Below are 16,567 nucleotides of genomic sequence, written 5' to 3'. Positions count from 1 at the left end.
AAAAAAACAAATTTCGGCTATTTTAAAAATTGTCCCTGATTCTGTTATACGCTATTCTAGACAAAAAGGTTTCAGATAAAAGTTGTAGATAATTACATCCTTAATGAGATTGTGTCCTCCGTTTTTTTCTAAAGCCTGTGTCATTTTTGACATATAACACACCCCTACTGTCATTTTTGACATATAACACAAACATATGTTTTTTTAAATGGAAACCATAGTTGGCCATGACTTCATAAAAAGCGCCATTTTTTAAGCTTTTTAGCGATATAAGCTATAATATGTTTTTTTAAGGATGTAATTATCTACAATTTTTATCTGTAAACTTTTTGTCTAGAATAGCTTATAACGGAATTAGGGACAATTTTTAAAATAGCCGAATTTTGTTTTTTTCGAAATATCTAGTAAGCCATGAACTTTTTCATAAATCTGAGAGGCGCGTGTTTATGACCCCACAAAACTGCAATTCTTTTCCCATTTAACCGACTCTCTATCTCCACTAGTTTCCGAGATACCCATAGAGAACATCGTAGGAAACTCACCCTGTATATGTCTGTCTTGCATTCTGGTCTCTTGTGCAATGAACATCTATTTTTATCCTGTCATGTACTGTCATATGTCACTGTACTCTTTACTTTTTCTTTTCCATAAACATGGCAAGCTTTATAATAATTCAATAAATTGATAGAAAAACTTCAAGTTAATAACAGACTGAACTTTGCTTATGGCCTGAACAAAAATCAACTGAACGAGCAAACAAACGTTCAGGCTTCGAAGTTTGCGCAGATTAAATTCAAACAGGTATACTGCCGATATACCTGCACCAATCAGGTTTACACAGACGGTTTGCGCAAAAAAACTGAGTGTATGTGCGGGCCTTTAGACAAAAAATACCATCCCCAAGATCGCTAAAATATATTGAGCAATTGAAGAGCAAACATTGGTTTCCCCAAAATACCATACGATCGACAAAAACAGTATCAGAGTTGGTTTGGAAATCAAGATTGCTATAAGTTTATGTGTAAAATTATATAGTGAACTTGACGCCGTTATTATTGGATAGTAAGGTATATATTTGAGACACTTCGTTTACAAAGCTATTTGTGATTAATTCTAGTAGTGGGAACTATCGAATGAATACTATCGAAACATTCGATAGTTGCAATTCATTCGAATAATTCGATAGCTAGTAAGAAAACATTCGTCGAAAACTATTCAAATAAAAATTATCGAATAGATGCGTCATCTGCCTTGAAATATTGTATTCTAGTAATTCGGCAGCAAAAACCATTCATTTATAAAATTCATCCATTTATCAAATTCATTTATTCGTCAGGATCGATTTTAATGAAATATAAACTGGATTTTAGTTGTCGTCCGGCGACGTAGGTTTCTTTCCTAGAAACCCGACAGCGGTCGGTGGCAATGCTATGAAAGAAGCCGGCATCTTTGATTTTTTGCGGAGTCAAATAAAGATAAGGACACATTATTTTTTTTATTGAGGTGCTAGTATTGAGGTGCTAGTATTTTTTTTTTACAGAAAATACATTATGAAGGGCGCTGTTGCCATATATTCGTATTAGTTGGTATTAGCAAAGAATATTATTCTTTAGCATTAGTTAGTTAGGGATAGTATGTCTAATGTTTTGCATTTTTTTATTAATATTCTGTTATTACACTGCAATAATACTTTTTATTTTGGATGTAGGAAAATTATTTTTAATGTTTTTAAGCAAAGACTGGTTTAATAAATAATAATAACAGTAATAATTTGTTATACCTATTAACAACAAAATTTAAAATCATTTAATAATATAAACATTTTTTTTAAGTAGTAGAAAAATATAAACAACAAATAGAAGTCAAAAGTATTTATATTAGATCCTATTTAAAAATAATATAGTCTCTATATGGCAACGTTGGTTTATTAAATAATAATAGTTACAGAACTAATTTGTTATATTAACAACAAATTTTAAAATCATGAAATATAAACATTTATTAATTTTCTAAGCATGCAGTGTAATGGAAGGAAAATATAAATAAAAAATTAGAAATCAAAATTATTTATATTACTTTTTATTATTTTATATTACTATTTAAAAATAATATTTACTTTTACTGGCATTTACTTTAAAAAATAAATGAAATATTTCTTCGCAAAAAACTACATGTAAGAGAATTAGCATAAACAAAATACAAACATTGTTGACTTTTTTTTAAATTGGCACGTGTAAAACTTGCAATTTAATTTTCTCACCCCAAAATTTGAGTTCAGTAACCATTTACTTAACCACATTACTTAAATATGATTATTAAATTCAACTAATTCATCCAAAATACAAATATGTATTTTTAAAATTAATTGTAAGTTCATCTCATCTCTCTTAAAAATTGTTACTTCTCAAAATTTCCTATTAAAAAAATGCAATCTAACCTAACCATAATATACCATATAAAATTAAATAATTGAAAGATCGGGCTACGGAAAATCACACAAATTTTCGGAAAAATTTTGACCACTTCGCACACAATCGTCAATTAAAAAAAAAATACTATTTTAGTATTTTAAATATTTTAATAAACGCAAAAATAGCATAGTATTTACAAGGCGAAGTTATAAAAATTTGGAAGAACTAATAATGCACTGACGCACACATAAATCAAACGAATACTAAATTTCATTTATCAAAAACATTCGATAGTCGTGGCTCGTGGTGCAACGATAACCATTTAGTCGCACGGCGAGGTTGTCACTTATGCTTTAGCAGCTTTAGTATACAAACGAATGAATGATTTTATTCGAATAAAACCATTCGATAGTTGAAATCATTCATTCAGTAACCATTCGATAGTCTAATTCATTCGATAGTTCCCATCGCTAATTAATTCATCTTACCAATGGCCCAGAAAAAGTGGGTTGGCCCAAATGTTCCCGGTTTGAATTGAGGGGGGCCGACTGTAGGAGGGGGCCAACAAGAAGCAGCAGCCTTGTTTGCAACATTCTTTCGGGGGAGAGCAGCTATAATGGCCGCCATCGCATTTATTTGTCGTCTGTTGCTGGAATAATTTAATAATGAGTCAGTTTAAAAGCGGTAGACGTTTGTGAATTATATCTAAAATATACAGGGCTGCACATTCTGCAGATAAAAATAAGTAAAAAAGTTCGTAAACATATATGTCCTAAAATGCTTGGTTTCGGAGATACAGGGTGTAGAAGTTTCATTTTTATTTCGATTTTTTCCGAATAATTTTTGAAGTAAAGTCAATATTTGAATGAAAATTGGTATCTGGGAGTTTTTTGACATGAAAAAGTTGATTTTGATGTTAATATGACTTCTATTTGTAGGGGGCGCCACCTACAAATATTTTAACTGTTTTGAAGAGTAATAACTTTTTGTCCGAACCTGTATAAAACCACTGAGTGAAAAAATATATATTTTCGTGACTTTCTAGGTAAAAAATGTCTCTTGGTATAAATCGCTACGAGCAACCGTTCTCAAGAGATTTAAAATGGAAATAGTCAATACATGTCATTATTGACAAAAAATAAACCCGTTGAGTAGGTAGTTATTTGACTGAAATAATAAATTTGGAAAATTCCCATACAGCACGTCCAAATGAAATTACGTTTCTACAAGGGAGACACATGAGAAACAAAATATGTTAAAGTGAACCTAAGTGTTCATCTAGTTCTAACATATACATATGAGATACACGCAGGTTTATATTGATAGAATTGTGTGATACAGTGTTTACTAGTTGTATACCGTATGCACTCAAGATTCTAAAGAGTTTTTTGTAACGTAACAAATAATTATTAAAATGATGAAATCTGACGTCGGTATATGAGACATACAATGTACCGTATGATCGAAAAAAAAACGGCGTCCAGTTGGCTGGGAAATGAACATCAATGACATTTCCCATATAAATTTACATATAAAATGACAGCGATCTTCATTCCATAGCCATCGCTGACGCCGTTTTTTCTCGATCATACGGTATATGTCATATGTATGTGTGATACTTCGTATCATAGTTGTGCCTATAGTACACACCTTGTAAAAATGTGACGTATACACATAATATAAATTTCTATATAGACACTTTGTAATAGTGTACTGTTGTGTCTACATTCTAGCCTGAAATGAAGGTGTGCGAACGCGCGGATAGCCTCAGCGTAGACACACCGACCAAGTGTATCTTATATGTTCTCTCTCCTTTCTCCTTTCTAGAAGTGGTATGTGTTAGCAGCCATTATTGTTTTATCATTCGAAAGCTTTATATAAATGTTCTGTTTGTGTGTAGTTTAAAAGAGATTTTAAGGTAAGCACAAGTTTTTAATTACTTTGTTACACCTTCCTAAGAGTATTATTAATATTATAGCAGCGACTCTTCCCTTACTCGATACCCAATTTACCAAATTTTGACTCCAATGAATGAAAACTCCAAATATTCTCGTATAATGATAAAGAGGTTAGCTTTGCAATATAATTTTTTTTAATTTGAAAATAATAATCTAAATGGACCAGAGAAAGAAAGATTCTTCACTTCAAAGAACTTCTTACACTGATATTCGGTAAGTTATTGATAGATCAATATACAGGTATGTTTAATATTCAATAATCAGTTTCATATAAAATTTAAGGGTGAGATTGTCAATCTGAGATTGTTAATCTCGAACAATGAGTATGCTAACAAACTAACTGCTTGGAGGGAAAAGAAGAGAACAAAATGACTAAACGAGGTCCACCAAATCGTGGCGATATACCAGTGTTTACCATTTTAGTATGTTGTTATACTAGGTACTTATATTTTTAATACATTTTGATACAAATTCTGTTCTTTTACAGTGCTTTCTTACTTCTGGTTTCTGCAATGTAAATAATAATTATTATTGTGTTATTTGCGCTAATGCGTTCCATGATATAAAGAAATATAAGAATTTTATTTTTAACCACTTAATCCGTTTTATGGAAAAAAAATGGTACATTTAATGCAAAACAAAAATGGAACAATTTTAAGGCTACTACTCTTGAACTTACGATCGAGATACTTTTGGAAAATACAAAGTTTTGCCTTCCTATTTTCGTTCTAAAAAAATTTAATTGGTATCATTGAATAAATATTTCTTAAAAAGAACGAAAATTTAGGCATCAAAACTTGTATTATTTCCTAAATTCGTTCATAAGAAGTAGTTTTATCTAGCACAAGATGTACATACGAAGCAAAATACATACATATACACGCAGTAGTCACAACTGCAATGTGTAAACAGAGTTTAAACGTAATACACAAGCACTGTGTATCCTACGGCACACTGTGTATCCTTTACTTTGTGTATACGTAAATGCTATACTGTGGCTACATTGTGAGGCGGACGTTTAACCTTTGTGCATACGTATATGTGCTGTATGGGTTTTAATTTTTTTAAATTAATCATAAATTTCTCATGTCAAAAAACTCCCAGACACCAATTTTCATCCAAATATTGACGTTACTTCATAAATTATTTAGAAAAAATCGAAATAAATATGAAACTTGTACACCTTGTATCTCCGAAACTAAGCATTTTAAGACATACATTTATAAGAACTTTTTTACCTATTTTTATCTGCAGAATATTCTGACGAAGTTTCCGGAATACAGTTCGGACCACCCTGTATATTCTTAAAACCAAATTGTCTTTATTGTTAAGGAGATGATAGATTTAGATGATAGTTGCAATTTTTATGAAGTCCAGGACTTAATTACACTAGTCGTTATCAAGTAAAATTAACTTAACAACACTAGAGTTACTTTTTAAATGGATGAAATTAACATGGTGTTAACTGTTAACTCCATTAATGTCATTAAAGTCAATATTAGACCGACTAAAGGAGTTTGGATTGTTATGCAAGTGCATCCTTGAATTTCCCCCTAAACCAATGCTGCTTCTTAAACTGTGTTAACGATAGTAATAACTTCGATAACTAATCATTTGTCTGTCAAGTGATGCTGATGTCTGCATAACGTCTGATAAATTTAAGTCTTTAGTCAGCCCAACATTGACATGAAATACGTGTGGAAACTCTTCAACAGACACTTTCACTAGATTTCATCATGCATAATTTCACTTTACGTCGTGTGATATTTTTTGTCGTGTGATATTTTTACAATAAAGACAATGACTTTTTTTTTATATTTACTAATAGGTTAATTAAGCATTAATTAAAATAAAAGCATATTATTACCGTAGTCATGAGTCCGGGAGAAGTTGTGTGATTGGAAACAGCAGAAGTGCAGTAACAGCACAAGACTGTCGCATTGCACCTTATTCGACGTATGTCTATCTCGTCGTTGGCCAAAATGAATGGAAGACAGTTTGCTCAAAGAGAAATCGAAAATTAAACCCAAAAAACTCTAAACGTATTTCACTTTAATATCATTTATATTTGCTTGCAATATCAATAACAATAATAGCCTCCCATAAATAACAATCAAAAGCCATGGGTGCAGTTTGCAATGCTAAAACCATGGATATACTAGAAAGATGTACACCACAACTTATTCAGTACCAGCCTGCTCATCATCTGGGGTTGTTTTTGAGTATCCCCGTGTCACCTAGTGTGCCACAGTACATTTTCTTTCAGATGGTAGCAGCTAGAGTACCAAATGATAGTCGGCAGGCTGGTCATAAAAAGGCTGTGGACGTACAGTCCCATTGTTAATCCCAAGTAATTATTTAAGACTGAGTTAATCTCGGTATTCAAACTTTTTTTTATTAAAAGATAAGCTCATATTTTGCAGCCTGCAGGAATTGAAGCTACGAACTTTTTTAAAAATAAACGAGAACTGCATGTATACCGGGTGCGTCTCAAAAGTGGCTCACCCCTATAACTTTTTTATTTCTTCAGATAAAAAACGAGATTTGGTATGTTAGTATATGACATAAATTTGAATTGATTGACGTATTGAATTGTTTTTGGTTACTTCCGTTTTCACGAGAAATTACTACTACTTTTGATTTTTAAATGGCACCCTCGGTATTTTTTTACGTTATTCGAAAGAAAATAACACTCTAAATAGAATGACATATCACATGTCAACTTTTGAAATTTTCGCATATAGTGTATTTGAAATTATAACTTGCGGTTCGTAACGAAAATTTGACTCAAAATACCAAGTGTGTGGTATCAAATTATTCGTAAAAAAATACTTTTTCCAAATATGCTATATGCTATGTTCTATTTGAAAAAATTGAGATATAATTAAAAATACGATTTGAGCATTTTCTAACTGGCCAGGACAAGACACTAAAAACATTAGACGATCAAATCTATTTTTCCAAGGCTCCTTGATTAAGAATTAGTGTTTTTAACATAGCCATGGCACTCTAGACTGAATTTTAAAATACGATTTTTTATTAAGCGAGAATGTCAAAAGTTGACATAATATATAAAAAAATAAAAGATATAAAAAAATCTCGAGGGTGCCATTTAAAAATCAAAAGTTGTAGTCATTTCCGGTGAAACAGGAAGTGACCGAAAACAATTGAATACTTCAATCAATCCTCATTTATGTCATATACTAACATACTAAATCTCGTTTTTCTAATTGAAAAAATAAAAAAGTTATAGGGGTGAGCCACTTTTGAGACGCACCCGGTATAATACCTTTACGCTATCGAGTATCTTCCTTCTTTTGTTTATTAATCCCCGGTATTTTTGCTACCTGTAAATGCAGGTGTCTAGACCGAAAACAAGCCGAAAACTAAATTGTAAGACTACCTTAAAATTGACAGTTCACTCATTCTTTGAAAGTAAGCAATAAAATAGGAGATCAAAGTATATCAAAGTTAAAATTACATTGGTCTGGTATTCTACTAAAAAAAGTGTTCATACAGGTATTTCGAGAGTTGAAAATTGGTAAAATAATAAATAACCTATTAAAGCAATTAATTAACTATTACATGTAATTTATAACTAAAGGAATTTAACACGTAACAAATTAGGCTTTTATTTTAAATTGCATAACTAATGCAAAAAACACTGACCTTAATAAAGAACACCCACAACACTACACATTCAGACAATCTAATAATAAAACACTCTATAATAACAACATTTCTATCGGTTTACCAGTGTATTATAAAATACTAGCTACAGATATTCGTATTTAGTATTTACTAAAGAAATTCTGACTCAAATCTAATTGATTATTACCATATTGTTATATTAACAACAAAACACGCCGCGCACGAAAGTACTAGTTAAATTGATCATTAAACAAACAATAAAGCGTGAAGTAATCAAAAAACTACATTTAACAAGAGAAATAAATACTAACAGCGTTGTATTATTTGCTGAAAAATCTCTGGACCGAAAAATTACAAACCTGCCAAAATTCTTGCGATATTTTAGTTGAAATCGTGCCAAAATATAGAGTTCTTGTTTTACAGCTAACTACAAACAAAATATTGATAGTAGTAAAGTTTATGTATCGCAGCAAATTTATACCTATACAGAGAAGTTCTTAAGGATGTATGTGGAGAATAGGTATTTACTTAGGTGGTGATTTTTCAAATAATTTCAAAAAATTTCTATACAGAGTGCCAAAAAATAGTGTATCTAACTTTGGTAGGTGATTCTACCGATAAATTAATATTAAGTAGTTCGAAAAATTAGTTTAGTTCGAAACGGTGAACGGTTTTCAAGATATTTCCGAGATATTTACTTTTAAAGATTACTATGCATCGATTTTAATCCAATCCAATATCGCCAATGTTAATCTTATGGTGTTATGCGACTGTCGACTTAAAGCGTTACATATTATAGCTGTAGAATGGAACGAATTTGGTATAAATATAAATGGCGAAAACTTGAACAACATGCGATTTGCTGATGACTGTCTTGATATCCAATTGCGTAAATAAAACCCAAGAAATGTTACAAAGATTGAATGCAACCTCTGAACAAATGTGACTAAAAATCAACATATCAAAAACCCAATTGATGACAAATCTAGTAATTGGCGGTAGAATATACCGTGCTGGCAACTGTTACTTTTGGGTCGGTACTTACATGTGTGGAAGTAAATCCCATAGGGATCTTATTAAGTCGGACTGAGAGAAATGCGACGGTGTGCTGTTGCGGCGTTGCCGGTTCGCCTTTCCCTATCAGGTAAAGTAAAATGGCGATCGCAAACTGCTTTTTTTTAACGATTTTTTTTTTCGAAAAGATAACTAGATAAAATCATTAGATATGTTTGTGAGCATATGAAATGGAATTATAAGGATATCGTTAGGGTGTCCATTTTTTTATAACGATATAACGTCAGTAATCGGGATAATTTAAAAACACTTTTTAACATATAACACGCCATAACTTAAGAACCACTTTAGATATTGAAACTTTTTTTATTTTGAAGATCATATGTTTTACAATATGTTTAAATAAGAAGAATTCGATTAGGTTGTTTTTTTTTCCATTCAAAAATTTTAAACAACCCATCCATTTACTTTTAGTGCATAGCAATTTTCAGCAAACGTGTAACTTTTTTATTTATAAAGATTTTCACATACTGTCTGCGAAGAAAATATAGCAGAAATGTTAAGAAAGTTTTTGAAAAAACTACAATCAATTATTTTTAATAGATTTTAAGATATCGATTCATTTTGAGTTCTAATAACGCGACTGTCGAACACCAACTCAATTCCACTTATTTTTAACAAAAATGCAAGTGTTTCTAACTTGAACTTAAAAATTTTCAAGCTATAGGGAAAATTACAACGACTCGTTAATAAATAAACAAATAAAGTATCACAATACGTAATTAAATCGTGAAGCTGAACGCATGATATACACCTTTCCCTAGAGCTTTAAGTACTGACAGAGGTACTGATTGGGTCGACCGGCGACCGGTTGACTGCGACAAATCTGGGGCCGTATTTTCGAAACCATTCGACAACAAGCCGTGTGCGACATAAGGCGAACGTAGAACGAAAACCAATATGCTTCTATTTTCGAACCATTCGTCAACGATCGCATGCGAGAAATGTCGCACACTTTTGCGCGAGTGGGTCTAAGCCATTCGACTTTCTAATGTCGTATGCGATCCTGTCCGTTTTTACATGTTATGTCAACAAAAATTGTCAAAAACAAAACTTAAAGATATTCGGTTGGTTAGTTTATTGTAGTTTACTGTTAATGTGTTTATTTTTGTGATAAATATAATTTTGTGCGGCAGAATTTTACCTTAAAGTAAAATAATGGCTCGTTTAAATAACCTAATTCAAACAAATATTCTGAACGCCATGGAAGAAGCCGAACTTGATGTGTTGGAAGGAAATAATCGTGTTTTGCACCTTTTTATTTTTTTTCTGTGAATTTTCCACATTTTAATTCTGGATACTCCTCCATAAATTGAATTAATTCTTTTTTTTTTCTTCGTTTGTTATATAGCCACAGAACTTTCTATTCGTTAACATTCTTGTTTATAAAATTTAAATGACACGAATACAACAAAATTCAAACCAAAACACAACAAAAGCAAAACTTTGTGGTTAGAAGTAGGTTTTTTTCCCCTTCAGTTTAACGGCCTTTAGCTGCCTGGACTATACGGCCCGTGGATAGATTTCCTATCTCCATTTCTTCTATTTCATCACTGAGAGCGCCCTTTCAGGCATCTGGAACGAATCCATACCCTCCGTGTTTGGTCTTCAGAATGGACTATTTCTTCTATTCTTCAATTAAAAAAATTCTTATAACAATCCGAAAGCTTCTCCCACGCTGGTAGCGTCCGGCTACATAGGGCCTGGTTACCCCCGTGACAACGTGAAAAAAGGTTGTCTTTATAAATATTATCAATCTGACCTTCTCTTCTCCTACGCTGGTAGCATCCGGCTACATAGGGCCTGGTTACCCCCGTGACAACGTGAAAAAAGATTTTCTTTAAATGTATTTCACAAAAATATGTATCTGAATGAGACACGAACTCAATTTAACACTTTTGCACCAAAAAATAATAGACTTTTTTAAAACGATTACAATTGTATCTTCAGAATAACTTGGACTCCCGAACAATCAGCCATCAGACAACATACGATGCTGCCCCGACGACAGACCGAACGGAAGTCTAGAAGTAGGAAGTAGGTTTCAAATGTCAACAAATATTGCTCTTCTTCGTCTCGTTAGAAATGTCATCTAATACACAATCGACATGGCGACGTTGCCAATACATTTTGAGGTCGCATGCAAACAAAATGTCGAATGCCGTTCAAAAATACAATTTTTAGTGCGTGTACGACTTTTAGCGCTCAACATAGATCGCATTCGCCAAATGTCGAATGGTTTCGAAAATACGGCCCCTGCTATATCCCCCTCTACGTCTCTTAGCAATGTGCGCAGTTTCTCGGTTTATTTCGTACGTTTGGCAACGTGTTTACTGTTCTATCTTTATTCAGTACCTTATACGAATAGGACGAATAGGACTGACTTGGGCCGCCTATGGACGATTGAAATACATTTTCATAGGGGCACTTCCGGTATGTTTGAATAGAGAGGTATTCAGTCAATGCGTACTACCTGTTCAAACGTATGGTGCGGAGACCCTAACATTAACCAAGAAAACAGTAAGCAAAATCAGAATAACGCAAAGAGCAATGGAAAGATCAATACTGGGGCTATCTCTGAGAGACAAAGTACCGAATATCAAATTACGAGACAGAACAAAAGTCATGGATGCCATAGAGAAAATAACTACTTTAAAATGGAAATGGGCAGGGCACATTGCAGAGCTAAACAATGACCGATGGACGAAGAAAATAATAGAATGGAGACCAAGACATTCAGAAGCAGCCTCCAACCAGATGGCATGACGACTTAACTGGATGCAAATGGCTCAAGATAGGGAGTTATGGAAGCAAACGAGGAAGGCCGATGTACAGCAGTGGTTGATGATGATGATGATGATATTATAGATGTAAATTACTATAAATATTTAAAAATAATTATAATATTTTTTTGACCAGGTTTATAAATAAAAAAGAAGAAAAAATACTCAAGTCTCGGTCTCAACATTTTTTGCTATACATATAATAGATAGTGATTTTTTTTTCGTCTCTGTATGGTACTCTAAATACATTTCAGTTGAATATTATCAGCAGATAATTTATAGGCAAAATGAAAAGAAAAGTGACTTAACTTTCATGATAATCTATACTAATTATATAAAATCCTTAAGTTACTGACATACTGATTAATCACGATCCTGCTCAAACCACTCAACGAAAGAAGCTCAATTTTGACATACAGGTTGATTACAATATTTTTTATTTAAAAAACGGTCAAGTTTCCGAAAAAACGCTTAAACACGTATATTTTATTTTGTTTTTTTACATATTTTAAGATTTTTTAAAAATGTATACAGGGTGTTTCGAAAAATCTGGTCATTGATTAATCACGATCCTGCTTAAAGCGCTTGACAGAAAAAGCTGATTTTTGGAAAACCGATTGACTTTAGGGTGTAGAGGTTCGATAAGAAGGGATTTTTCGAAACTCGAATTCTAAGAGGGTGAAACTATCCCTCAAATATTAAAAATATTTTTATTTAAAACCGGTGAGTTTTCGGAAAAACTCTTAAACACGTATATTTTATTTTGTTGTTTTACATATTTTAAGATTTTTTATAATTTTATACAGGGTGTTTCATAAAATATGACCATTGAGTAATAACGATTCTGCTTAAACTGCATGACGTTTAAAGCTGATTTTTGGCAAACGGCTTGACTGTGGGGTGTAGGGGTTCGATAAGGAGGGGTTTCTCGAATCTCAAATTCCAAGAGGGTAAAAACGCCCCTGAAATATCACAATATTTGTTATTTAAAAAACGGTTAGTCTTTCGGGAAAACGCTTGGACAAGCATCATTTATTTGGTTTTCTTTACATATTTTGAAATTTTTTAAAAAATCATACAGGGTGTTCCAAAAAGTTGGGTAATTTCTTAACCACGATTCTGCTTAAACTGCTTGACGTAAAAAGCTTATTTTTGGCAAACGGATTTTTCGAAAGTCAAATTCCAACGAGATGAAACCAAGAGCGATTACCAAGTTATATAATAATATCGCCATATTGTTTTTTCTCATGCTGACATAAATGTGAGAAAATTTTATCTAGTTTGTATGTTAATGGAAATTATTGCTTTTCTTTATCATCACCATTACAAATGATTAATTCGACGCGAACGAAGTCGCTAGTACACGCTAGTAACGTATAAACACATGCGTTTTTTCTACAAGGCAAGACTAATTTGCTCAGCAAAATTGTGAAGACGTGTGTAATTAAAAGACCAATCACTGGTCCTATTTTCCTAAACCAATTAATCCGCCATTCATTGCTAGACGCCCTGCGTTGAAAGAGACGCCAAACGTCCTCGTCTTTATTTTTAGTACGTCATTGTATTCATTAGAAGCGCCAGTTAAATTGGCAACAATTTTAATTACGAAATAAATTAGGAATCGCAGGAACTGCAATTATTTCAAAATGAGTAGGCGGAAAGTTACAGAATTTATGCATAATCTTTGTTGCCTTCCGTCAAATTGAACAAATATCTAGCATGGATATTAAATGAAATTTAAAATAGGAAATCTGCCCCCGCGGCTTTTTGACTCGCACTCAGGGGATCGATTTGGTGTCGATTCAAAATAATTCACCTAAATTTTTAGCTCTTTAGCTAAAACGATTTTCGAGTTTTTCAAAAAAAACTATATTTTCAATTTTATTTTTATAGTAAAATTCAAAATTAATTAATGATGAAATTCTTAGAAGTCTAAGGGCTCGAACTCACTGACGACCAGGTCGCAACGACCTGGCCGTCGGCTGGCCGGATGTATTGCGTTTTTAGCTGCGGCCAGATGAACGACCAGTTTCAACAGAGTTGTCAAATCTAACGATTTTTTATGTTTTACCAATTAGAAAATATTGTTTCAGAAATGTTAAAATATCCGAGTTAACTAAAAAGCGAAGATGCTATTCACAACAAACAAAAAGCATTGTGTACGCGCGACCGACAAAAAGGGAAATATTCTGTTTCTTTTTTCTACTGATATGGCGCCCTTATCGACTTTAGAAGTAAACATATTAGGTGATATTAGGGCCATCGTAAAAAAAGATGGTCAGACACTGGCTCTAAATATAAGCAGGTAGAAAGTTTAGCTTCCAGTTATTTCAATGTTTACAATATAACGAAGAATCTACAACAGTAATTACATCTATTTTTATGATCCCCAAAAGGGAAACTCTAGGAGGTGCTCTGATTACAGAACTATCAGTTTAATGAGCCACGTCCTAAAAATTTTCCTTCGAATTATACATTCAAGAGTATATGCCAAAATAGAGGAACAAATTAGCGAGACACAGTTCGGATTCCGCAACAATCTTGGAACTAGAGAAGCACTTTTTTGCATCCAAGTCCTTGTTCAAAGATGCAGAGATGTCGATCACCCTGTCTTTATGTGCTTTATTGATTTCGAAAAAGCATTTATTTGACAGGGTAAAACATGATAAATTGGTTGCGATTTTACGGGAAGTGGGCATTGATGATAAGGATCTCCAAATAATTAGAAACCTTTATTGGAATCAGCAGGCAAGTGTTAAAATTGGCAAAAATACCTCGGAAACAATAGCAATCCGTAGAGGTGTGCGACAGGGGATGCATTATGTCGCCACTACTTTTTAATCTTTACTCTGAATTCATCTTCAGGGAGGCGCTCGAGGAAATCGATGGCGGTGTCAAAGTGAATGGAGTTAATGTCAACAACTTAAAATATGCTGACGATACCGTTTTGTTAGCCAGTAGTCCGGAAGAACTGCAGTTGCTGTTGGATAGAGTTACAAGTACATGCGATGAGTATGGGTTAAAACTTAACACTCAAAAGACTAAGCTTATGACCGTTAGTAAACATCCTATAAATCCGATACCAATAACAGCTTATGGAGTCGACCTTGAGCAAGTTGATAATATCACCTACTTGGGCTCTAACATTAATAACGATTGGGATGTGAGCAAGGAAATCAAGCAACGTATAGAGAAAGCTAGATCGGTATTCTATCGGATGAAGAAAGTGTTATGTAGTCGAAATATTAACATAGAACTAAAGTTAAGACTTACAAGATGCTACATATTTTCCACTTTACTTTATGGGGCGGAAAGTTGGACACTCACAGAGACATTGCTAAAGAAACTCCAGGCTTTTGAAATGTGGGTGTATAGGAGATTGTTGCGGATAAGTTGGGTTGACAAGGTTCGTAATGAGGAAGTTTTGAGTCGCTTGTCCAAACAACCCGAAATAAATAAAAACATCAAGATCCGGAAGTTAGAATATTTTGCGCGTTATTCGACACCCTGAACGATACAACGTCCTCCATTTGATTATGCAAGGTAAAATAGAGGGTAAGAGAGGACCTGGTCGTAGACGCACATCGTGGCTTCGAAATTTGCGGGATTGGTTCCAAAAATCAAGTGCAGCACTCTTTAGGGCTGCTGCCAACAAAATTATAATAGCCAATATGATAGCCAACGTTCGTTGAGGACATGGCACTCGAAGAAGAAGACAGCTCCCATTGGTCGTTTGAAGTGTCAATTAGTGTCGCTGTCGACACGACGCAGTTCTGAGAACGGGGCTTTAGGGCCATCGTAAAAAAAGATGGTCAGACACTGGCTCTAAATATAAGCAGGTAGAAAGTTTAGCTTCCAGTTATTTCAATGTTTACAATATAACGAAGAATCTAAAACAGTAATTACTTCTATTTTTATGAATGTTTAAATTACTTTCTTAATTTTTTTTTCAAAATAATGTACCTAGTAGAAATCTAGTCTAATGAACCCTGTTTGAAAAACGTTAAATTAAATATAATATTTAAAATACAGTTGTCCTCCTTGTACATGACTATAATACAACTAGAAAAAATAATTTAATAGAAAAAAACAAGTGGTTGTAGAAAAACTTTTTTTATTTTTTAACATCGAAAATCAAAGGTATAATAACAGGTATCATACCAACCATAAATAGAGTAGGTATGTCATATAAAAATGTTTTGAGTTTTTACTAGAATCGACCCTTGATAAAAAAAAAGGGATTAGATTTAAGTTTACCTTTGATCCAGTCTGTATACTATTTCTTTGGATTTTCTGCACGTGTACAAAAACTACACTAAAACACTATATCTTATAGAAAATAAAATATTGTGCCTTGAATTTGAGGGATTTCATCTGAAAAATTATTAATTTGGAAGAAAACCGGCAACAAGCGGCAGAAAATAATAATATTTCTGTGCAGTCGTCTGGTCGCAACGACCAACGGACGGCCAGTACGTTAGTGTGCGCTATATCATTTGATTTAATGGTTTTAGAGCATGGTACAAAGAAAACAAGGTATGATCGATAGCGGCTCCAATTTCGTTAAGTTTGCGCATACCACCTGTGACGTCATACGCCATACAAAAAAATATCCATATTGTTCAATTGCCACCACTAATAAAAAAAGACCAAAAATAGGGAAGAATTAGGACATAACCCCAAAAGTTAT

At 33.0% G+C, this 16,567-nt stretch overlaps 1 protein-coding gene across 13 annotated transcripts in view; it reads right to left on the bottom strand.

Moving 5' to 3' along the window:
• Positions 1-16,567, bottom strand: part of LOC115878278 (zinc finger MYM-type protein 1) — a 44,488-nt gene that overhangs the window by 12,685 nt on the left and 15,236 nt on the right. For 7 of the 13 annotated variants that reach the window (XM_030894732.1, XM_030894727.1, XM_030894726.1 and 4 more), the window contains 2 exons: positions 6,237-6,370; positions 2,900-3,060 (listed from right to left, as the gene is read on the bottom strand). In XM_030894732.1, coding sequence (XP_030750592.1) covers positions 2,900-3,060; positions 6,237-6,245 — 170 coding nt within the window. In that variant the 5' untranslated portion in view covers positions 6,246-6,370. Of the gene's footprint in view, positions 1-2,899; positions 3,061-6,236; positions 6,528-8,038; positions 9,348-16,217; positions 16,252-16,567 lie in introns of those variants that run through there. The other 6 variants (XM_030894730.1, XM_030894725.1, XM_030894724.1 and 3 more) reach the window with 6 other exon arrangements.

Source organism: Sitophilus oryzae, unplaced genomic scaffold (genome assembly GCF_002938485.1).
Source record: "Sitophilus oryzae breed Bouriz unplaced genomic scaffold, Soryzae_2.0 scaffold_1507_pilon_pilon, whole genome shotgun sequence".
NCBI classification, from domain to species: Eukaryota; Metazoa; Arthropoda; class Insecta; order Coleoptera; family Curculionidae; genus Sitophilus; species Sitophilus oryzae.
This window is presented reverse-complemented; position numbering and strand designations above follow the sequence as displayed.